The sequence below is a fragment of the Cygnus atratus genome, chromosome 7 (assembly GCF_013377495.2).
Source record: "Cygnus atratus isolate AKBS03 ecotype Queensland, Australia chromosome 7, CAtr_DNAZoo_HiC_assembly, whole genome shotgun sequence".
Classification (NCBI taxonomy): Eukaryota; Metazoa; Chordata; class Aves; order Anseriformes; family Anatidae; genus Cygnus; species Cygnus atratus.
Window position 1 is genome coordinate 4,238,044 of NC_066368.1, and position 25,185 is coordinate 4,263,228.

At 41.0% G+C, this 25,185-nt stretch overlaps 1 protein-coding gene across 1 annotated transcript in view; it reads left to right on the forward strand.

Annotated features, from left to right (window-relative positions):
- The window catches only part of CHST15 (carbohydrate sulfotransferase 15), a 47,502-nt gene extending 33,780 nt beyond the window's left edge, over positions 1–13,722 (forward strand). Inside the window, exons 5-8 of the mRNA XM_035547884.2 lie at positions 3,725–3,881; positions 7,938–8,094; positions 10,756–10,903; positions 12,161–13,722. Of these exons, the coding sequence (XP_035403777.1) occupies positions 3,725–3,881; positions 7,938–8,094; positions 10,756–10,903; positions 12,161–12,351 (653 nt within the window). The 3' untranslated portion in view covers positions 12,352–13,722. The remainder of the gene's footprint in view (positions 1–3,724; positions 3,882–7,937; positions 8,095–10,755; positions 10,904–12,160) is intronic.
- Positions 13,723–25,185: the final 11,463 nt, after the last annotated feature.

Sequence of the window (25,185 nt, forward strand, 5' to 3'; positions counted from 1 at the left end):
AGCAAGAAATGCCTGATGAACATCAGCATTTAATTAAATAATAAAATAAAAAGAAAGCGAGGGAACTTGGTTACTCCTTCAAATGTTTTAATTTTGTTTTCATTACAAAGGGTTTGTCTGTACCCACAGGATTGTAGCTTCAGGTTCAAATGCTGTAATATTGTGAGTTTCTTCCCAGGCATAGCAAACAAATTGTGGTATTACTACTTACAAAATGACACTGTAGAAATCCTGTAGCTGACTGGAGACAGTTTCCATTATAGTGACACAAGAGGCTCTTCTCAAGCTCCATCATAAGACACACATAGGAAGAAAGACCACCATGTTTTGTGTCATCATCCTTATGTAGCCATTCTGGCTTCAGCTGGGCTACAACAGTAGCCTGTGGTGGACTGACATAAACACGATGAAACCCTGAGCTGCTTCATTAACAGCAAAGATAACACAAGTTCAAGAGCAGGAGTATACAGAGTCAAGCTGAAGCTATCTTGCACTGCATTATTTTTCAGGTGTGGAACTGAGAGGCATAGTACAGGATCAAATTTGAAGACAATTTTATGGTTCCGCTTGATATTAAGTTACTCAATTAGCATTAAAAATAGAAATATCCAGTTTAGAAAAGCTGTTGTGTTGCACATTATGGAGGCCTATGATCAGGTCCAGGCTCCACGGAAGGATGCGTGGGTTGCTTTCCATGACACATGGTATTCAGTAGACCATGCTCATCCACCATGGTGCAAACGGATTGCAGTGCCTGTGAAGAACATCAGCAGAAATTCTTAGATTCTGTTTTTGCTTTCTGCTAGAAGCAGAAAGCCAAGGGGAAGAAACTTTTGCTGATCTTACTCTGTCACCTCCAAATCTTCCAGGGAAACCTGACACCACCATGAAAATATTAGTTGGGCAAGAGGTAGTTCCTTGTTGAAAAGAGGCTTTTGAAATAAGCCAAGGTTATTATCCTACAGAAATTACAGACAAGGGTTTTGCTGCCTGCTCATGAAGAGAATACCCTCAGAATCCTCTTTTTCATTTAATTTTAACCAAAAATAAATTAACCTATTGTTGGCTTGATGGAATGGTGACATTGTGTTACATTTCTTAAGCCAGAGACTTGGCTATAGTCACATTTGTTCAATACTTCCTTAGCCTTTAATTCTACCATATGGTTTATTAAATATTCAGTGCTGAGCAAAAGTTGCAAGACTGGGTCTTTAGAAATGTTGCCATAAAGGACATCTGCAGATTTTCCTCCTACTTACAATAGTATCTCCTGTCCTTTCATGGGTGAATTGTTTATACTAATTAAATACACTAATCTAATTGGCTGTGTACATCTTTGATTACTTACCTCCTGTTACAGCTTTTTCTAGAGTTCAGTTTGTGTTTCTTTTTCCTGTAGTCTCATTTCTTGTTTCATTAAGGTTCTGTTCACTTTTCTTATTAAGTTTACAGGAAAAGTCCTGAATGATTATGCTCATTAACTTTTTTTTATTACCTTGGTGAAACAAAACAAAGCTAGCTACGATAAAATGAATCTGTATGAATGTCAGGTTTGCTTAGAATCCTGCGTTTTCCTCTTTCAGGTTATTAGAAAGAAAAATCTAATTAAACCTGTAAACATTTCAGTAGTTCATCATGCTATGTTATTTTGAAAACGTAAACTTCATTGGGTATTATACTTAGTGGGTAATAATTGCATTTTTCCAAATAAAATTATGTCTGCTTAGAGAGAATTAAAGTGGACAATGCTGAACTAGCTTGAGGCAGCTTGAGCAGGACTTGTTTATCTATGATCATTAATATCATTAATTCACAAGAATGTCTTTTGAAAGCACAATATGATTATAATCCATTAATGACTGAATATAGAAGTTATACATTTATTCTTTGAGCAGCTTAGAAATTCATATGTTCTTTAAGTCCTTGAGAAAAAAATAATACGTTTTTGGTTGCACTGCAGTGATTTCATAGAATTACTATAGCAGCGATTAATTTCTCTCATGTTTGGTATGGCTGACTCTCTTTGCAGATATTAAATCTGTATTATAACTCAGAAAAGAGCACTATCAAATTATCAGAAGTTTTTTGGGCTACTTCAGGAAATTAAAATTATAATTAGCAGGGACCAGAATGATTTTTTTTTTTTTTCCTTTTTAATTCTTGATGGCCATCTTGTTTGAGACTTGCCTTCTGGAACCCAACCTAACCTGGACTATTAGAACATTTATCTGCATTAGATGGTGTGACATTGGTCTTCCCTTGCTCCTGCACTGCCTGAAGATTTTGGTGGTGGCAGCTGATCCAGTTGAAGTGATTTCTATGGAGTATTTTGATCTGTGGTATTAAGAAAATCTGCCCATTTATGTCTAAATGTATTGACTTTGTTTAGTTCAAATAGCACGTTTGTATGCAGATGTTCTTATGTTCAGGTTTAGTCACCCTATGTGAGCTAATTAGGGAAATGCTCCGTCCAATAGAGAGCATGAAATAAAATCAGAAGTCTGTGGAGCACAGGTGTATGAAAGAAGATCAGAAGAACTGTATTGAGAGAGGAAGAGGCTGTGTATAAAACAGCATGGAGTTGAAGAGCTTACACTGCAGTAAGAAATATAGGAAAATGTGCCATCTTCTGCTAGCGCTGGAATAGCTGCGTGACGCTTCTGTGGCCCAGCTATCTCACCACTTGTCCCATATTTAGTCTTTTGTGCTTCTGCTTCAACCATCACGGGAGCCAGGCTAAGTGAGTTTTAATTGACAAGTCAAAGCCCACCAATGATTAGGCAGTGCCTTGGTTGATTAATTTAGAATGAAAAAACAGAGCTGTTGTGGACACCCAGCTTTAACCAATGGACCTGATCCCCTCCTTTTGAAATGAGGCAAAATGAACATGACAGAAGATTAATATGTTTTCTAATAACTCCCAGACTTTATTAATGAATCACATTATATTAAGCTAGAGTTTGGAGCAAATAACTATTTCATGTTGTGTTTTGGCAGTCTTTTAAAATCTTTATTGGTCTTTCCCAAGAGAGAAAACAAAAACAGAAAATCATGTGCAGGTCTACAAGCCTGCAAGTGTTATTTTTTTCATCTCATTCCTTTTGATTCAAAAAAACTCATTAACGAGAGTTAGCTCTCATTAGGCTGTCAAAGAGTAGAAGTTTCCAAAAGACTTCTATATCACATATGCTTTATTAAGCAGCAGTGTGCCACATAAATGCCACTATTAGTTAAAAATACAGGGAAGACTGAGCAATTCAAAACATCATATCAGATCATATATTTAGCAGCTGAAGCATCATATACCTTGTTCTGGTGGAGGTGTTACCTATTGTGTTTCTCCCTGTAGCATTGCCTTAAGAGTATGCCTCTTCAGAATCTAAGTATGTAAGAATTTGACATTTAATGAAATGTTAATCTTTAGTAAATACTTACATTTCACTTGTTCTATAATAATTGCAGTTATATATTAAAAAAAAAAAAGGCAGTGGGGACATTAATAGTTCATGTCTAATTGCATAAAACCTGCCATAGCCATCACCAGCTTCATAAAGGTTGAGCCAGCGTGACTGCTCTAGCTCTGGCGTGCATCAGCCAGATCCATCTGGAAGAACCCACAAGGTGTGTTGAAGTCAGCTTTTAAATGGTCTACGCCAGCTATTGTATTTCCACACTGATACAAAGAATGAAATGAGTTACTAGCAGCGATGTTTTTCATTTCCAGGGGAGGCCAGTGCCTCGACAATGTGGGACAACAACGCATGGATTTTCTTTTATGACAACAGTACTGAAGGAGAACCTCCTTTCTTAATCCAGGACTTTATCCATGCCTTCCAACCGAATGCCAAACTTATCATCATGCTGAGAGATCCTGTTGAAAGGTGAGCAAAAATTGCATTGCAAAAGCATGCAAGAACATTTTCTTACTATAACAACTTGATTCAGTCTTGCTCTGGGGCACAAATAAATGCTCGTGTGGTATTTGGTCAGTTACTTAGTTTATCATATCATGTTCTTGGTCTGTAATTTTTGGAATATGTAATTGTGATAGTGTTTTAAAGAGAGGTGTGTGAGTGTAATGCCACAGTGAGTGCCATGCACAGACACCAGAGCTACTCAGAACAAAGTAATTTGTACGTTGCCCAGTACAATGGAAGTCTATTACCTGAGCTGACATGCCCTGGTTCTCAGCAGGGCTCACTAGACTGAGCATGGCATGGCATTTACATGTCTCAGCATAAGTGGCCCTGAGAAGGGCTTCCATCCATATTAAATAATAAGCTTTATGTCTTCAAGGGCATACGGTTCCAAATAATCAAAAGATTGTAAAGAGCTCCAGAGTCAATAAACATTACTTTTTTTTTTTTTTAATATGAAAAATGCTTGGTGCAACACCCATAAAACTTCTTAATGCAATTTTAGCTTGCAGAGCTAACAGCTACTTAGGAGTTCACCCTTTGTCTTCCTGACTTTGTCTGCAAAGGAAGGGCTCTACTTGTGCAAAAGTATGAGCTGCTTTTGATAGGTTTTCCACTGTTTTAGCCACAAATGTCCTTCTTTCCATCTGCATTTCAATCTCTCTCTCTCCAGTTTTGTTTGAGAGTTTTAGGGGATTTCTTTCCAGTGTCCTCTGAAGGAGGAGGGTAATGGGGGTGTGGGGGTGAAGGAGACAAAGGCAGAGACCTTTTCAGGTACCTATTCAGGTTACGTGGGGCTGGGTCAGAGCTCAGGGGCACCCAGGAGCACCCAGGAAAGAGGAGAGAAGGATGCAGATGTTGATGGGGACCTACTCATGAAGCGCAGAGCTGTGTGAGCCTCCCATCTCCCATGTCAGCAAATACAGCTCTCAACCTTTAACGGCTTCTCCTGACCTCAGGATTTAACAGATGGTAATTTTATGAGAAAGAGCTGGCCGATGTGAATTCCTCATGTAAACTACCAACAAATTCCCTGATTGCTTTAACCACCCTCTGTAATGTGGGTGTAGCTCTTTGCCAGCTGCAATGAGGGTGAGATGAAAAGTGAGTTTCTCCTCCCTTACTGTATGTATGGTAAATTGGTTTCTTGTTTGTGATGCCCTTGCAGCTTTACAGCTCCTCTGAATGGAGGAAGGGGCACCAGGGGACAGTTGCCTTACAGTAGCAAGGAAGGTGAGGGGGCAGTGTGCAGGTGCTGCACGGGGTCTGAGAGCAACTGCCCAGTGCCCCCCAGTGAGAGGCCCCCCCCAAAATGGGGTGTGTTTGAAGGACATCAAGGTTGGTGACAGCGGGTATTGATGGTGTCCTTATTTCATTGTAATGGATGGGGTTTGAGGGTAATGACTTCAAGTAGCTCGAACAGCTGAAATCCTAATCAGCAAAGGTTTTATTTCCACACAGATGTCCCCAGAATTAAAAACAGATGGGAAGAAATATAGAAAATCTCAGCTGCCCTGCAGAGAGAGAAAGCTTGTCTTCAAGATCATAGTTTTCCATAAGATGTCAGCAAGTCTTTAAAACTATGGGTTTATTTTAATGCATGATTAGAAATACTAAGCGCTCGTATTAAGCCTTTTAAACAAACAGCAGCCAGCCCATGCTGTACGTGATGCCTGCTGGCTGATTTCCTCAGGCAGGAACCTTTCCACCTCTAGGAGCAGCTGGCTGTGCCCTACCCAGGATGAGTCTTGTTCATGTTGTTGTTTGCTCGCTGTTAAGCGGCACTCTTCACAGGCACACACTTTTCTGCACGCAGGAGAGGCTGTTGTGTGTCTAATGTAGCTGAAGTTGGCTGGCTCTGCCCCATAGCTTTGCTTCATCTCATCCTTGTCCTCTTTGGTGGGTCCAGCAGAAGGACTCCCAGAGGAAAAGGACGGGCATGGTGCTGTGGTCATAGTCCTCAAGCACAATTGGGCATTGCTGTCCTCAAGTACTGGTTAGTCTGGTCCATGCCTGGTACCCTTCCTCCTTTCCTGTGCTCTGAGACGGAGCTTTTTCATTTAAATATATATATATTTATACATATATTGCTTCCAAATTGTTCATAAAACAGGACTGAGATGAATTCTTCTTAACTTTCATGGTAATTTTTCCAAAATGAAAAACAAGTCACCAGTAATATATTTAATTTTATTTTTTTTAAAGTCTATCAGCACTAAATTAATAACTATGGGACATAACTAATACAGACACCCTCTGCTGAGATTTGTATTTTTTAAGCAGTTTTCAAAGCACCTAGATCAAATACATTTACAGTGGGCAGTGCGTAGTATGGCAGAATATTGTTAAATTAGTAAATTGAGCAACCTTGGCAAAATTCTCTGCTTTCACTACAAAGAGCAAGGGAAGGACACAGCAGCTGGGGCTGCGTGCTGCCTGTGCAGCTGGGTCTCCTGTGGACATGGGAAGTGATGCCAGGCAGCAGCACGTCAGCATTTGCCAGACTGGAAAGAACTGGGCAAAAGTAATGATTTTCAATCTTTCTTAATGGATGATGCATTGGTTGCTGCTGCCTCATTTTCTATGCTTTGCTGTGATTTCTATTTTAAAGGGTGTAAAAACTGAATTAAAAACAGTCTGCAACATACGCATCCCTTCTCTTCCTTTTTAAATGAACAGGGAATTTTTGTCTGTCATATGGGAATAAAAATCTTGTTCTTGCAAAACACTAACATAAATAATGAGTGCAGAGGGGCTATTCCTGGGCTTAAGTGCTTTGCTGGATTAGGGCCTAAACTTTCCAAATTAAATGATGAATTTTAAAGTACCTGTGGCAACCTAGGGAAGTAAAAATATAAAACGAGTGCAATACAAAAGACTACCGCAGCAATAAAATGAGCCCTTTTTTTTTTTTTTTTTGAAAGAGGCTGAAAGATACCTTGTGTTGGGAGGTGGTGCCATGGAGTCGTAATATGGGTAATACGAGAACACTGGGAAAGCAAATCCCTCTCAAGTGTTACAAAACTGGCTAAATAAGAAAGAAAATTAAAATACCATGTTCAGCAGATGATTCACAAATTAATATTTGTCATGCTACAGCATCTCCTTTGTCTCTTTGGACCATGCATTGTTGCAGAGTTTAATCAAGGTCTTCAGGATTAATGCAAAGGTAGATTTGTTACTTGCTTCTAGGTTTGGGGCTGTTTTCCCACCACCACCCCCCAAAGGGACTTGATTTTAGATAATCTTTCTTGAGAGATGTTAAGCAACTGTAAAACTTGTGCTAAAAATGTGCAATGAGGGGAAACCTCCTGTGCAGCAGCTTAGAGGAATTCCTGCTGCTGGTGGTTAGTGCAAGGCTCTGCTCTCCTGCAAACACAGGGAAGAAAAGTGGAATGATGTAAATTGGGGAGTTTTCAACGGGCAGTTGACATAGAAACAATTTTGGATTTGGAGGTGGAGCTTCCTGGAAAAACTAGGAAATCTGGATTTTATTTTTTTATTATTTCTGATGATGACCAGCTTGGTAATCAGAGAAAAAATGTTGTTTCTAACTCATCCCATTCCTCTGTTGGTTTTGGTTTCAACTGTAAGTTGTTGAAATAAGGACTGTTTCTATCTTTTCTACCTATGGCAGCGTGGAGCACCTAGTACAGGGGGGTACCAATATCTGCCCAGACCAGTTCTACCATTTACAGATAACACAATTTTAAAGTATATATGTTCAAAAAGTTTGCCTTTATGATAAATTACTGGCTCATGCGATTACTAGGGTCTAGATCTCACAAGATGCTGACCTAGCAAGTGGAGAAGATTTTGAGCAGCTCCGTGGAGTAGCTGTCATTCTGAGCCAAAGCCCATCAAATTGAACAGAAAATGTGTCATGGCTGAATAGGGCTGGTGGGGCAATGTTACACACGCGTGCCACTGCTCTCAATTCATGTAAGTGATTGCCGTTGTCATGTAAATAGATCCTCTTTCATTTCCTCTGTCATTTACTTGCACGTATTTCATCCACAGATTGTACTCTGATTATCTGTACTTTGCAAGTGCTAATAAATCTGCAGAAGATTTTCATGAGAAAGTGGCAGAATCACTGCAGCTGTTTGAGAATTGCATGCTGGATTACTCACTGAGAGCCTGCGTCTACAACAACACCCTTAACAATGCCATGCCCGTACGTATTTCCAATAACGTTGGATTCCTCGCTTGGGTAATGACACACTGTGTCAAGGTTGTTAAAATGCCAAAATGCTGTGCCTATAAACGTCAAGAAATAAAACTTTCTTCCTTTTCATTTGTAAAGCGGATGACATAAATATATATGTAAGCATGTAAAAGCTGATGTACTGGCTCAGCTGTCTCCTCAGTCTGTTCCCTGATGAATGCCAACAGCAATAATACAGTCTTTCTATTGTGCAGGCGTATGGAGAGCACATTTAGGGAAGATTACAGTTTAATGTGTAAGCTTTTTGCAGATCTCTCCAAAAAGTAGCTCTGGCAAGGACCTTTGTGGTAGGAAATTGCCTCAAAATCAGAATAAATTATGTATTCTTTCACAAGAGAAGTCTACCAATAACTAGATAAATCCTCCTTTTTAAAAATTGTACACATCTAAAAAAGATAAAGAGAAATACAGAAACTGCTGGCAGAGGATTGATGTTACAGGCTCAGTATTCCAAAATTCACATTTTTAGTGTAGAACTGACTTTGAATTTTCCTTGAGAGGGAGATGAAAGCCTATGCAGAATAATATCGAGGAGACTGACTTGAAGTATCAAGTCTGGCCAATTTGCCATCCAATCCTATTTTATTTGCTAAGGCTTTAACGGCCTCAGAGGGAATACTTCCCTTCTTTGTCCCCAGGGTGAAGTTATTGTCTCCTTCAGTCAATAAAATGCCCATAAATGAGTGCATCACACAGGCCTGAGCCCCATAGCAGCAGGGAAAATGGGATATTCCTCTTCCTTACCTTGGCAGTAGAATGGAGCCATAAGGCTTGGATGGTAGCCTCCAGGACCTCCAAGGACACGAGTTGCTGCCAGGTGGTGCTACAATACTTCCCAGGCATCTGCTTGCATAAACGGATTTCTTCCAGTGTGGGGAGAGAAAGGCAGGGAGAGAACCAGAAGGAAAGATTTTTTTCCTCTCTATTCTTCCTCAGGGTGCAGAAACACTCTTCATTTGTTGTCTTAGGCAGCCCTCAGAAGATGCAAACCCAAGCAGATGTTCATAAGAAAACACAGATGCTAACTGTGTTCCTCTGGATTTCTTCAGCCCCTTCTTCAGACAAGTTGATAATCTCTGTTATGTACATGGTTTGCTATAGATTGAAAAAGTTGGGATCATTTTCCCCTGTGAGCTTATTAGATTGCCAATTATGTTTTGCTATTAGTTAGCATGTTCCTGAAAGAAGAGAGGTGAATGTCATAGGTGTTGTCACTGCTGCTGGATGCCAACCTGTAAGGAATGAAGCGTTTGTCAGTTTATCCTCGTTGAGAATCAGTGAAAAACATTATCTAGATGTAGGCATGCTAAGCCAAGGGAATCAAACCAAGCCTGCAGATGTGGACGTTATGGAAGGGAGAATATCTTGGGAAACCCCACTGGTGCCCTTTGATGTGCAGGACAAAGCACTGAATCTTATGGAAGATGATGATGTGTTTTGGAAGTACAACATGCTATGTAGGGTAGGAAATCAAGGTTGCTCTTGATATAAAGAAAACTGAAAATTAATGGGACAGATTAGTTAAAATTCCTGTTTCTGGTGAAAAGCTTTAAAAAAAGATTCTAGGCCTGTGTGAGGAAAGCACTGCACTGCCAACATGTACTGTGCAGCCGAGACTGGACTTTCACTCGCCTTTATCTGTCAGAAGAAAAAAGTGAAACCCAGTGCTGAGCTACGTGTTTCCCCAGAGTTCAGTGAAACAGGATACTAGCTAAGATTGATAAGGTTAATCAAATGTTTTAATCAAATAAGAGTTCAAATTCTTGTGCAGCATATATATAAAAAGTCTGCTAAATATGGAGGCTTATTGTAAAAAGTAGCCAAAGACACATCAGAATCGCACATTGTGATAACAATCACTTAGCAATAATCCAAAATTTGGCTTATTTGGGGGGAATTTAGGTAGTTTAGGTACATGAGTCTGAGTAAGAAACGAAAGACTCATTATGTGTCTTCATCAGCTCTGTGGTAATGAGACTAAAGTTGTTAAGTCTCTTTTATGAAAGACGCTTATGACTTGGGATTCGTGTTTCTGTCTTTTGAGCCTGAACAGTTTTAGAAAAATAATTATAAGCACAGTCAAAGGCTGGACTTTTAATTTTTGTATTGCAACTTATCTAAAATTGGGAGGGTTGGAGGGAAACAGATTAGGTCAGGACAAGCTTTTCCCACCCATCCTCCTCCTCTCTGGTTTGCACAACCTGATGCTTTCAGCGTGTGCTCAGCCGACACACCACAAATGCTGACTAGCAGCCACTGTTGCAGCCTAGATCTAGATCTGGAGATCATAATCAGAAGCCACCAAGCTCCTAGGAGGCAACGTTGTTACGCAGAGCTGCGGCTGATGCAGCAAGTGCTGCAGGCAGGAGTGCGAGGTCAGGTCCTTCATAAAACGTTTCCTCTCATAGATAGGCCATTCAAAAAGATTTCCATAAGCTTCACTGAAAGCAAGACTAAGATTAATTTTTTTTTCATACATTGTCTTTTCATGGTCCTTCCAGAGAACATATCTGGGATTTGTGCCCAGAAGACATAAATGAATGTTGGTTTGTTTTTGCTCAAAGTGATGTAAATTAATTAGTTTTTCATATTTTTTTTTTATGCTTATAGGTAAGGTTGCAGGTTGGGCTTTATGTTGTCTATCTTTTGGACTGGCTGACTGTTTTTGACAAAGATCAGATACTTGTTCTTCGCTTAGAGGATCATGCATCAAATGTGAAATACACCATGCACATGGTGTTCCAGTTTCTGGATCTGGGTAGGTGTCCTCTGGCTGTTCTGAGATAAGTACAAAAAATCATTTTTATCCTTCTTAGGTCATTTTTGCTTTATTAGCAGACAAAACAATAGCATGTGAATCAGTCTTGAAGGATTCATTAATCTTGTTGCCTTGAGTCAAGCAAAATTAAAATTCCCTAATTCCCATAGAAGGGTTGGTGTTAGAAGAACTTAATAAAACTACATTAAAAAAAAAATATTAAACCCTTTCACATTGTAGGGATATATCTTATCAGACAGAAGCCGGTCCTGCTTCTGAAGGCAGTCAGGGCTTGTTTGTCATGGGCTTACATAGGTGCAAGAGCTATCCCACGCAATTTAAACAGCTTCAAGTGTTACCAGGTTGTGAATGCTGTTGCCAGCTAAAACTGATCCAGCATCTAAATGCGGGTATGTTGAAAGGTTGTGTTTTTAGCTGGGGAGAAGGGGAAAATTGTGTTTTTGCTGTGTTGACTGAGACATCTGTTGCTAATCCTCGGAGAAATGCTGGCAGACAAACTGTTGCCCAATGTTGATTTGACAGTAGCAAGAGGATGAAAACGTGGCTGCAAAATAGTCTGACTGGTCCAAACACTGGTCTAGATGATGAGAAAGTTTGAATGTGGCAGATTGAACAGATGAAGAGCTTGGCATCTTCTTCTTGAAGATGGTTTATGCTGGAGAAGTCTGTGGGTTATTATCTTTCTGAAGTACATTGTCAAGGGCTAAGATTTACTCCTGCGATATCTGTATTATGTGTATATATATTACTATACCTGTGCATCACTTTGATCCCACTGACAACCTTAGAAACAGCAATAAAAAATAAAAGGGGGGGGGGCTTTTACAATCCATGAGTGAGTCTAATGGAGTTTCTACTACGGATTAGACAGCTCACATCATAAAATGAAATAACAGTTTAAAAAATAAATAAATATGAATTTTGATTCCAAAAAGGACAGGGAGTATATTCAGTGTCAGAGTTATTTTCTGAAAACAAATCTTTCCCTCTAGAAGTGAATTACGCTGCTTGTTTTACAGATGATTAATTAATATGAGAGAAAAACATATTTCCATATTTACTAAAAATGATTCATTTTACTAATCTAAACCTGTATTCAATATTCTGAAACACTGTCTCTGCTAACACAAATTCCATTTGTCTTCACTTGGCAAACCTTCCGACTTAGTCATTTTTCTTCTTTAGCAAGGGCATTTTTGGGGAAGAATACTAAGATAATATTCTATTTTACCACAGGACCTCTGAGTGAGAAACAAGAAGCTCTGATTACAAAGAGTCCTGCATCAAACACTAGACGACCTGAAGACAGAAGCCTGGGACCTATGCTACCAACAACAAAGGCAATTTTAAGAGATTTCTACAGGCCTTTTAATACAAAACTGGCACAAGTTCTTTTTGACGATGCTTTTTTATGGAAAAGGACATAATATGTAAATTTAGTGCCACAAATACAGTGCTTAAAGGAGTTTTTATTTTTTTAAATTCTATTTTTGTGCGTGGATATTTACATTTTTCCCATTCCAAAGAGAAGCCGATTGATGAGATGAGACTCTCACCTTCAGTCAGCACACTTCATGACAGTTATATCACATTTTCCTTGTGAGAATGTAAAGCATCTTGCTTATGAGTTTCTTGCAACTTCTTTTACCCCAGCAGAAGTGTAGGATGGAAAAGCGTTAGGCAATGTCTTACACTCTCGGCTGGGATGCAGAAGTTTAACCTTCTCTAAGATGCTGCAACACGGAATTAGCATCGATTTCTTACAATTACACTTATAATCTCATTTTCAATATATATTATTCATTCATTTTTTCAAACTATCAATGTCATGTAGTCATTAAATTTTTTAAGTGAATTCAACCAAAAATTTTGTTTCTTTTTGTCAGCATGTTCACAAATAGTCTTCTCTCACACTAAGGTTTCTATGTCTCCTTAATTCTGAAAGTAACTTTAATAGATAATTGCATTTACATAAATTTCCAAGTCTAATTTATATCTTCAGTATAAATAGGCTTTCCTAGCCCCAAAATTAAAAGAAATTTTACATTCACATAAGAATGGATGACTGAAATTTAAACAACAGTCCACATTCAATGCTTAGTGTAACAAATCCGTTTGCCTTCCATATTTTGTTCATGTAAACACAAACATGTATCATCTATTCATATCATTCACATTTTCCTAGGAAACCACTATTGGGCTTGATGTAAAGTCAATGCTGGCCATGGAGAGCTTTTATGGAGTTTTCTCTTAGGTCCTACACAAGTGCTCTACTCCATTGCAAAGAAGTATGCATTTTTAAAATCATTATGAAATCTGGTCATTAAATGCATTAATGGACAGGATACACCACATCATGCATCGTTATAGAAAGGATATGTTAACTAATGAATGAGTTGTACACTATGTACATCTAGTTTAAAAAAGGCTTGAAAATAAAGACTTGAGGAAAAGCTATTTTAAGGGTGGTGGAGAAACTTTGGATTCAGTTTGTAGTCTGGAATGCCTAAAATAAGAAATTTAGGTAAGCTGTTCTGGACAACCAGAACTGTTTAGCTCTGGTTCAGAAATGTTTATAGATCAAAAATTCTTAGAGGAGTGAGAATGGATTTTTTTTACCTGTCTAAAAAAAGTAGTATGGCAGCATGGATCAGAAAGTCAGAACGAATTCAGCGCTAAAATTTTCACTCAGTATTTTATTTACACTACACATTTCTGCTAGCTGTTCTCTGAATTAGAATCAACATTGTATGGCCAGGAAAACTATATGGAAATTTTATTAAACATAACTGCCATGGACACATTTCTGTATTTCTGTTTAGTTGCCAGCTACAGCCATGATCTGATACTATCTTACCAACCCTAAATGCTAATGAGTGTCATTTTCATTTAGTGTGAACATCAATTCCCTGAACAAATCATATGCACTAGTTTGGGCGTGGTGCTGAACTTTAATTTCACCAATGGCCAGAGAGACTCTCAATGACCATTGCCTACTTGTACAATCTAAATTAGAACATGCTTCAAGGCCAAAATTTCTGCCCCAGGTTGAATCAGCCTCAGCACACTGTTAGATCACAATCTTGCCTAGTTATGACTCACAGGAAGGGAAAGGTTGAGGGTTCCCTGTGCAAAGGAGAACAGTGATGGCCTCTCAAGTGTGGGTAAGTTCAACATAGAGCCACTGGTGCTCTGAGTGTCACCACAGTGTGTATAGAACAGTAACACGGGGGAAGCAGATATAGTTATTGATAATCTGTAAGGAGCCTATGGTTCTTCCAAAAGTGAAGTTTCCAGTGAGGTTGCTTTTATGTCTTCATCTCTTTCATAAGCTTCAGCACATGATCTTGTGATTTAAGGAACCACAACCTTATGACACTGTGTTATTGAAAGACTAAATATTTAAAAAGTAGAAAATTAAAGAGGGCATCTCTTGGGAAGTTTAGGGGGTGGGGATAGGGGTGGTGGTGGTAATTTGCTCTCTAGTACAGACTGTAAAAAAATATTGAACTGGTGACTCAGAATAAAATAACATTTGATTTTCTTGAGTAATGGTGGGTGTCAGACCCCTCCTCTGCAGCAAGAGCAAAGTACCACTGCCATTCCGTGGCTTCACTCTGGCCTCACAGCAAATCTCTACATATGACAAGGCTCATCCAAAATTTTTCCAGTGTCTTTACCTTCTTGTTGACAGTTCTAGATGTGAAAGAATATGATATTGTTATGCACTGTAGCCCTGACTTGTCCTACATCCCAAGAGCAGTAATTTGCCGAGAAATTGGACTTACCATCAAGACAATACGTTTTCATGTTTGCCAAAGTGTAGTAGTGGCTCTTTGCACAGAGCTCAGAAAATGTGTGCTTCGTTCCCTATTTACTCTTATCTCTGCTGAACTAAAGTAATCAGGCGAGGATGCAGCTTTCCTGAGCCCAAAGGCACTGAGGAAAGGGTCGTTTCCAAATGTTCTTGCTGCTACTGCAGAAGAATGCGAAATGTGCTTTCTGTAAGACCTTGCATGCTCGGGCCAAGCACGTTGGCTGGCTGGAAGACGCGCAGTGAAAACAAAGGCTCTCCTGCTAAGAAAAACAGGCACTGATTTACAAAGAAAATGATACGCTGTTATCTCCTGAGCCCAGTGCACAGGCTTGTATGCTTCAGCTAAACAAACTGAAGCGAAGCAATGGGGTTGTCACCCTTCTGAATACAACTTTCTGCTAAGAAATTAATCCATCTTCCAACCAACGCTCTTTTATTATAGACGAGGCACAAATGTGGAGCAAAAAGGTAATAGATATCTCCCAATAGATAGCCCTGCCATAGGCAAACCCAATCATGCTCGTCTGAGCAGCTGTAGTTTTCTAACAGAAAGGCTTGTGTTGCAGTACCATCTTGTGGCCAACGTGTGCAATATGTTGTGCATTTGAAACGCGTGTGTTTTTTTTCCTTTTTTTTTTTTTTTACATTGAAAAAAGAAAAGGCAGGTTAAAAAAAAATAAATCCAGTTCTTTTCATATGTCTACAGGGCATCAAATGCCCAGATTTGCTGGTTGCAGTTATTGTAGCAGTGCTTCTAGGTATTAATAAATGCATATCATTGCCATTAATACAGTTGCCAGACTGCTGTCCTGGGAATCCTGGCTTACAGAGGTACTGCTACAGACTTTGATCCACACTTCTCTCTGGACCAGCTCTCTGGCACGGCCTCCATAAAGGGAATGATGTCAGCAGCAGCAGAGGCTTGAGAGACTTCGGCAGCGTCATGCTGGGGACCCCTGCTTTTAAGTCACAGCTCCCGTAGAAACTCTGCCTGCTCTCTGTGCTGCCTCCATCAACTGAAAGGCCCTTAAAATGATTGCCAGAGTGGCAGGGGCTTAATGGAGTTCCAGGCTGAAATCTGCCATTGAAAATTAGAGTCCTGCTGTGTACACACTAAGCCCCAATTAACAGAAAATAATGTTTTAAAGAGGCACAAACAGTAATCAACATATCGCATTTCACAGGAAGGAAACGCTTCCTGTCCCTCACCCTCCTAGCTTCTGAGCATCCACACACTGAGTGAAAAAACTGCCTGCATAGAGCAGTGAGCTGGGTTAGTGCCTCTGGGGCTGGGGCACTGCCTAGCACAGGATGCTCTCACTGGGGCAGAGGGACCATGGGAACAGCGGGGGCCCCCAGATCCTCCTGCTCCCCAGGTAGGTCCCTCTGACATGCATGACCTAGAGGAATAATGCTGAAAATATAACTAAGAGCTTTAAAATTGACATTTAGTCACTGAAGTAGCAGTTGCTGGGGGTAACAACTCATTGCATGGCAGTGGTGGCATTGCAAGTAGCATCTTCCCCGAGGAAAACACAGGCAAGCTATCATTAAGCACGGCCATTCGCTATTTAAAGGGAGTGCAGACTAATTCACAGTTATTTCCTCCGTCTGGCTATAGCTCACACACTTAGAAAATGATCTCTTCCTCTACTTTAATAATGAATGGGAATGAGCAAAGAGAAAGTTGTGCTTGCACTCCGAGTATTGCAGTAGAAGGACAAACCCATCCTGAGAGTAGCTCCTAAAATTTTCTTTATTTCAGGCTACAGGGGCCTAAACCACAGATGACTTGCAAATAATGTGAGCTTTAGCTTTTGATGAATCTAAGACCAGTGCATCCCAATTATCAAATATTTTACGTTTTCCAGAGGCCAAAGGCTGTCTGTATCGTGTGTAGCAAGGCCTCATTCACCAGCGATGCTCACAGCTTAGCCAAGCAAAATGGGTCTTTTCCCCCAGTTTTTGAACCAAGGACCAAAGGATGCAACACAACAGCTGCAGGAAGGTAGAGGAGGGGGGAGACATAGGAAAGGGGTCCTGCAGTTGAGTCAAATGAAATCCTGGAGTGGTGAGAGAAATCGATTGGGCAAAATTGCACTGAAGAAAATAAAACCAAGCAAGGTAGCCAAAAAATAGAAGAAATTGGACAGAGAAATAAGCAGAAAGAGGAGAGACACGCAGCTGTCAGATGGAAAGAAAGGATTGATTTTTTGATCAGCTGAAAAGGCTTAGGACAAGAAAATAATGATATAACTTGGGGAAACCATGTTGCCTTGGCTGGAAAGGTATCAGCTGAGCTCACCACGGACTGGGCTTTTTGTTTCGTGTGGTACTGGGAGATATCATCTCAAGGTAAGGAGGGGTGGGATGGGATCTGCAGAAAGGCTCTCACCTGCCTCTGTCTGCCTCGTACAACAGTCACTCACTGCATTAATGCTTGGGAAGGAGCACACTATATTAAGGGGAATAAAACTAGATTATTGCAGGGAACGGGCTAACAAAAACAGGAGTTATATGACTGGGTTAAAAATCTGAAAGAAGGGCTAAATGTTGCATTTATAGCTAAGAAGAGGAAAGTGCTGGCACTATGAGATTTTTTCTGTAATTTTCCCCTGACCGTTTCACTAAGGCTTAGAGCAGTACAGCTCTGTACCCACAGCATCCCTGCGGATGGGGCTCAGGGGGGTTCCCCGGCACTTATTTTGGGGGGCTGTGGGAGCTGCAAGGAGCGGTGAGGCCGGCAGGACACCGCAAGAGGGCAGGGCGTAGCTGGAAATTCAGCCGGCGTGCCGGGGACAGCTGCGGCTTACAGCCTGCAGAAAGGGTTTAGCGGAGATTTCCCCACGATTGCACCGAGGGGCAGAGGGAAAGTGGATTTCCCCACCGAGGGGCAGAGGGAAAGTGGCTCTCAGCGCCACACAACACAAATGCGTGTATAACGCAACATAACTCGTAGTAACAGAGCTCACCATAATCAGCATAACACAAAGAGCACCTGGAGAATTAAGCAAAGGAAAAAAAAAAAGTGCACACCTGGGCCATTTACACCCTGGGGTGTATTAACTGAGCATGCCAATGATGCTGTTTGTATCGTGGCCTTGGCATTGCAATCTCCTTTCACCCTTCTGCGGGAGCCGACCAGCACTGGGGTACCCAGCACATCTTCCAGGTCGCTCTGATCCAAGCTGCCAAACACAAATCCCTTCTCAGAGCTCAACATGACCAATAAGGATTTTAAAGGTAATAAAGAAAAATCCTCTTTCTTATTGTGATGGGCAAACCTAAGCCCAGTTTCTGTGAATTTATTATTTTGGTGCATTATTTACATACCCTACAGGATAATATATCAGGAAAAAGACAGAAGAAAAATTCTTCACCACTAAAAAATACTTTTGTGGCAGTTGCATGCTAAACTGTCAGTTCAGTATGTATTGAATCATTTAAAAATATTTGTTAAGTGCTGTGTTTCCTTACACTAATATTACCAAACTGAGGGGGGATGAAATATCTTCTGCCACAGCAGTACTACCGAAACATTAAAAAAAGTTTCTTAGACTGAAAAGAAAACCCTGCATTTAAGTTACACCTCTTACACAGGCACACATGAGCCAATCGTTGAATCCCTGTGCAGCAGTGCTGCGTCATCTGGCCCAAGGTAAATCCTATAACACTTGTTCCCAACCCAAATCCACAGGAGCATGATGTGTGGCTTGATTCAACAGTTACGTTTCTCGAGCTCGATGGCAAACCAAGCATATTTCTTTGCAGCAGGTGGTGCTGCAGAGCAGACCTGTTCTTGTATCTGTGCCTGAGCTTTTTATAAACTGTATTTGGAAAGTACTGAATATATACATTTACATTAAGCTGATTTTCAATAGTTTTCCATTCTCCTCTGTGTGTTACAGAAGTTTATATTATTCAGTGAACATGCCAGTGGGTACGTGTTGCTGTGTAATTAAAGGCTAGGGGGTCTGAGGCAGTGCAGCATGAGCTAACACAGGTATTTGAGGCAGAACAATTCGGCAAGCAATCAAAATCCTAAGCTTTTGAGGCCAGAAGGTTCAAAGCACTTGGACTAGGCTACATCTACTAGCATGAGCATGATAAAACCTCAGGAGGCAGAAGTCGTAGGTGTCTGGCACTGCAGGAGGCAGCCTTTGCTGCTGTTAAACTCCTGGCAGAGACAGGGAATTGGGAATTTTAGTACTGTGAAGTCCAGGAACTGAAGTGCTGGAGGACTGGAGGACTCGGGATAGTGAGAAATGAAAGGTTCCAAGGGCAGTCCCAAGGGGGTGGTGGAGAAACTGGGGCTGGTGCCAGCACGGTTTGGTCCCTTGACTGTAAAGGAGCTGAATAGTGAGAAATACTTGCTGGACACTGCTCTTGTGGAAGGGATCTAAGAAATTTTACACATTAATTATTTAAAATTTGAAGTGCAGTCACCTGTGGGTGCTTAAAATCTGTTCTTGCTCTTACGATCATGTTTTTGAAGGGTTGCATGACCCTCACTGTTTACATTTTCTTTACTTTCATGAATTCTGTACTGCACCAAGGATTGGCTCCAGGTAATAAAATATCCAGCTCAGGGTTGTAGTCACCAAACCTAAAGGAAGATGGTCTTACAGCTAATGCACCTACCTGAGACTCAGACAATTTTAATGACTGTACCTGCCTGTGGATGTGCAGGAGACCACACGTAACTCCAGATGGGAAGGACAAAGGACAGACTTGGAGAATTTGGCAGGACCTGTGTACAGACATAGGGAGGAATTCACCTGCTGCAAAGTACCAGCCTGTTACTTGCTTGACCACTTACTTTAAAAAAAACAAGGCAAAGGGGAATATGAGGAGCCTAATTGATTAATATCCTGATATTTTTAAATACACAGAGTTTTTTACAAAGCTTTGTGAAGGCAGCAAAAAGCTGGTGGTTTCTAAAGCCAAGAACCAAGAAAATATTGGATTTTTATTTATTTATTTTTTTAAAAATCATTTTCTGTCATTAGAACTTGCACATAGTTAAAACAGATCGACACTGCCTTTCAAAAATAGATGTCTGCCATCTCACTGGGGCTCTGGAAAAAAAAAAGAAAAAAAAAGAAAAGAAAAGAAAAAAAAAGGTGATTTTCTATATTAATAGTTCAGAAGACCAGAGAGCAATAAAGAGTGCAAAGCTGTGAAACAGTTTCCATAGCAAATACTAAGTGCTAGGCTTCTACATAGTATAGGCAGTGCTGTGATTAACAGCATCAGTTACCAGTACAGCACTTCAAGTTCTCTCTGTGACATATTAACATAGATGTAGGAGCTTTGAAAATCAGGTTACGTAGCATTTTAGGAGGTCTGCTGATTGACATGATGTTATGATATCTACCGTATGCTTAAGGAAAAAAAAAATTATCACAGGACTTCATAGTATATTGCTAGTCTGTTCTATTTGCACCATATTTTTATTTAGCTATTCAGGCCTGGTCCTCCTAACACATTTGTCCTACTTTTCCCCAGTGCAACTGATTTCTAGACACATGTTGCAGATTTTCTGCTCTGCAGCTCACGCAAGTCCCAGAATAAGCTGAGCTGGTTCCTGGTTGTCCTCGATGCTTTGTAATACTAGCCCAGTTTTAATGTGCAGATGTAACACAACTCAAGCTCAGGTTTGCATGTTAAGCTGGTACACAAAATCGTAGATGCCACCTGAAGAAATCTTCAGCATAATGAATGTCTCCTAAATAAAGTGTAAATTGTCTTTAAATACATATCATGATTACTGGGACCAAAGGAGAGAGTGAACACTTGTGACAGCATCAGCACAGCTGCAGGACAGCCAAGCTGGACACCTGGATGGTGACCTGGAATTGCTACCTCACAGCACATTTTGATGCCAAAATCTTCTCCTGCACTCTGACACAGCAGGATGAATGTTAAAGTATAAATATTTTCCCTTTGAATTATAATTTTTCAAATTTATTCCATGTTTAGAATATGGAAAGTGTATACATTGAGATACAAGCCCAGACAAGAAAAATATCTTCTCTGAATAAGTCACAAGAGGATACTTAGATGTACATGTAGTTATGTTCACTGAAGTTTAGAAATCATTTCACATGCTCCAAAGTCAATTTGAATAGGACTGTAAGTGGCAGCAACACCTATTTCCAGTGTCTACTATCTTGTATTTATGATTTATTGAATATAGTTGGGAAAAGATGTTTTCAGGTTGTACCACCACTGTGTATTGTTTGTGGAGCTGAAGCGCTGTGCTTCTCCTCTGCATTGAAGCAATCTGGTTTGTATGTGGGAACTCTTCACCTTCTTGAGGTGTGCAAGGCAGCCTAAGAGAGGTGCAAAACCACCTTGCATCCTTCTGTGTGATTGGCACTGCATTCCTCTGAGGGAGATGGAGATGACAGAAGAGGCATCAATTGCAGGCTGCTCCTCTGCCTCAGTCTTTTCTGTGCATTTTTTTCTTGGTTGTTATGCTGCATGTTTTATGGCAGCCATGTAATGGTCAGCTAGGTTTCAAGGTACTCTTTCAAGAGGCAGCAGCATGTCACTGATCAATCCCACCCTGGATCATGACCATGTCAGCTGCCACCGCACAGCCACAGCCTGGACTTACACACCCCAAGCTGTTTTTTTTCCTTCTCTGCACGCACCACAGATGAACTCCACAGCATAACCATGAGCTGATTTTTTTCTCTGGTGGTCCCAGCCTGGAGCTTTGTTGTGGGGCTGCCCTGCAAGCTGCGGCCATGCCATGGAGCAGGGCTCTGTGCAGTGGAAGACCAGCAGGGCTGCTCAGCAGGAGCAAGGCAGACCCTGCAGCAAGGGTTGTGTCACTTGGTCTTAGGCCAGCAGCAGGGGGGACTGAAGGGCTTAATGGGTGAGGTCCTCACACTGTTGCTCCTCTCTTTGGAGCAAGGGGAAAGTATGCAAAACTAAAGCCAAAACCTGAGGAGAGTATCTACCCGGAGCTGTCAGGGATCTAGCATCAAACCTGTGATTTCTGCTCCAAAGTACATTTGCCTGCTGTCTCTCTCTGATTATTGTCTGTCCAGATCAACCCACGGAGAAGCATAGCTTTGTTACTTCAAAAGATGTCTTACTGGCTAGGGATTAAACAAAAATTCAGTCAGAATCACAAGACTATTTCAACTGCAACTGCTTGAACTCCACTCTGGAAATAAAGACCACACAAAATAACATTGCAGACTTTGCAATGAAAAATGAAAAGGTGTAATCCAGTCACAATAAAACAAGTAAAAGGGAAATGCATCTATGTGCTGCCCCTATAGACACAAGCAGTGGCAAAGTGCTGGGATCTGCAGAGCCTGTTCCTGCCCTCTCATAGATTTGTGCACACTGGGATGTGCTTTGTGGGGCTGCATCTTCTTACCCCTGTAATTATGGCTCAGGAAATAATTCTACTGGAAATCTAGTGAAAGGAATAAAATCCACTTAGCTCCCTTATGAGTGCAGGTTGGCAAAATGCTGCAGGCAGAGCCGGAGGGTGGATTTCTAAGGACTTGAAGCAGGATCTATGGTGTTCCCCCATTATCATCAACCTGGACCTTATATATGCACAAGTCCTGTGTTGGGTGAGAGGTTGTGCTGTTGCATTGCTTCCCATTAGCATGTGCATCCTTCCTGGGGATAAACCCCAAATCTGCACCACAAGTTATATGGGATGGTCGCACAGGGAGAGCAGGAGCAGGAGAAGGTGAGGCCTTGCCAAAGTCATCTATGGAGGGACCAACAAAAGCTCCTGGGAAGCTCTCCAAAGCTCTAGTCTGGGCCTCCTCTGTGTACATCTTTTGGTAAAAAGCCCTTTTCTTTAATCCCTGCCAATGTTCAGGGTCAGAATGGCACAAAGCCCGATGTGTTGGCCTGTAGGGCCTAGTGCTTTGCAGGAGCAGGAAGTCCCAGCTGTGGGAGGTGCTGGTCCCACCAGGTGCTGGGAGAAGGTTGCAGCTGAGCAGGCCCTGAGCAAACAGATGTGCATCCAAAACATCTAATGGGGGCTGTTTGTGAGGGCGGAGGTACTGGGCCACATCTGGAGCAGAATCCTGTTATTCTGAGCCAGCAAGGCCGAGCAGAAAGCATCTGCTTCTGTCTCAGCCATGTGAATAGGCTGACTGACGTGGCCTGGTTTTAATCGGAGAGGCACTTTCAGGTGAAATGTTGAATCCTCCTTAGCCCTGCGAGAACACATCTGATCCAAATTTTATATGGCCTTGGGATCTTGGCGTTTTATAAACAAAGCTTTTCCAGAAGTGTAAATGAGAAAAGACTGGAATATAAGAAATTGTACATCAAGTGAAAAATATAAAGGAAGAAAGAAAAGCACAGGAACTTACTTAAAATAAAATGAAAATTATATTTACATTTGGGAGTTTTATGCAACAGCAATACTGTTGCTCTTGTAGGGAACTAGGGCACAAGGACTTTCCTATATCTTTCCTTCTCTCTTCCAGGGGTACTTTATAACGTGACCTTTGAGTTGAGGTCCTGAAGTGTTGATGGGATAGGTGCTATAATCTGTGGGGTGTGGGTCAACTCAGATGGGGTTTTAGAGACCCTTTTGAACTGACACTTCCAAGCCATTTGTATGGCTTCCTGGCATTACATAGAACTAGACTTGCTGCCCCCCGCAGTCCCTTCCAGCTTTGTCTGAAAGAAAACTAGTGAAAGGAATGTTTCTTCTTTTACAACACTTTTTGATTGCCATAAGGACATTCTCAAAGGTTTTTAAAGTAACAGTTATTATTGGTCATAACACTAACGTTAAAAGAAAATGTGATCTCTTTGTACTTATCATTTGCTTCCCTGGTGAAAATAACATGTCTTTCCTTAATATGAAAAATAAAACAAAGCAGTAATTACTATTTGTGCTCTTTGCTTGTTTGTTTGTTTTTCAATTTGCCTATACATAAAATCATTTTCAAAAATGACAAAATGTGTTTCAAGTCTTTAAGAAAAAAATAAGATCTTTGGGCTGGTGTTCCCAAGGTACTCCATTGTCTTTTAAAATGGTTGGACGAGATGATCTCAGAGGTCTTTTCCAACCTTAATGATTCTATGATTCTGTGAAAATGCTGAATTAATTCTTATTAATTCTATCCTTCCTGGGCATCCTGTAATAGTTCAGATTATTGTCTCTGCTGTTTATTTTGCCTGCATTCACAGCTAGGGATGCTAGTGAAGAAGCAAGGCCTTGCAGCACCAGTTGTGTTAACATGGAGTGGTAGAGGCAGCCCTGCCTAGGTATCCCACAGCCTCTGCACACACACATAGGCTGATAATGGCATTTCCTAGCTTCTGAGGCTTTTTAATCACAGTGCTGTTTCAGTATGGGTTTGGGGTATCATATAGCCATATTTTCCTTGGCAGGCAGTGATCCTGATCAGAATATCATTGCCAGTTTTGGAAGAAAATGTCTTTGTTTTAAAAGAATGAGATCCTTAATTCATTGGATAATCCACTGCTAACATCTAGTGGAGAGAGGCTGCTCCCCTCTGTTTTTGGTCTCATAATATTTAACAGGTACAGTTGCTCTTGCTGCATCAGTATTACAGTTCCTGGCAATATTCAGAGCCCCTGATATTCTGTTACCCACTCAGCTACTTGGTGATCCTGGAAGTTATGGAGTGCTGAAAACTGGACCACTGCTTGGAAGTGTGCTTGCTTGAAAAGCCTGTGTGATTTCCATGTCCTGTTCCCTCCAAATCCCGCTTGCTATTTGAAATACATCTGATTAGGGTGTTAAATCACTCTGATGTTAATGCGCTCCAGGTGGTCCTATGCTGTTGGGAGCTGATGTGTTTCATCACAGAGAGACACTGCAGTAAGTGCTTACGAAATGGAAATACTGCAAAGGCTGCCAGTTGTCATTTGTTCAACAAGCAGAACGGTCAGCACTGATTACAATGCTCCAGCGCACCTCCTGCAATCCCTGAACCACAAGCAGAGCCTCTGCAATAAATATAAATACAGCTGAGCAAGGGCTGCTGAGACATAGATAAAACCATCTGGTAAAAATTGACCTCACCTCCCTTACAAGAGCCCTTCTTAAAACTGAGGGTGGCTGCCAAATGCATGCTTGCTGCTTGTTCCTGTGCTTGTCCTGTCCTTGTGATGGACAATGAATGGCATTTACCAACTGGAAGTGGATCCTTCTTGGTTCAGGGTTTGAGCATCAGTCATACCACACTTTTTGTGGTACGGTGGATCTCTGGCAAAAGTCTGGAAGCCAAAAAAGGGCTGTGTGATACACAGGCTGGCCACAGGCTGAAAGCTGTACCTGTTGCAATAGAAAGGCTGATGTTTTAACTTCTCACTGAAGATGCCTGGTGGCCACCCCCAGTCTCTAGTCACTTTGCAGAAGACTGTTTTATGTAGCCATAGTGGCTGGAGTGTTACTCATACCTGTGTTAAAATATAT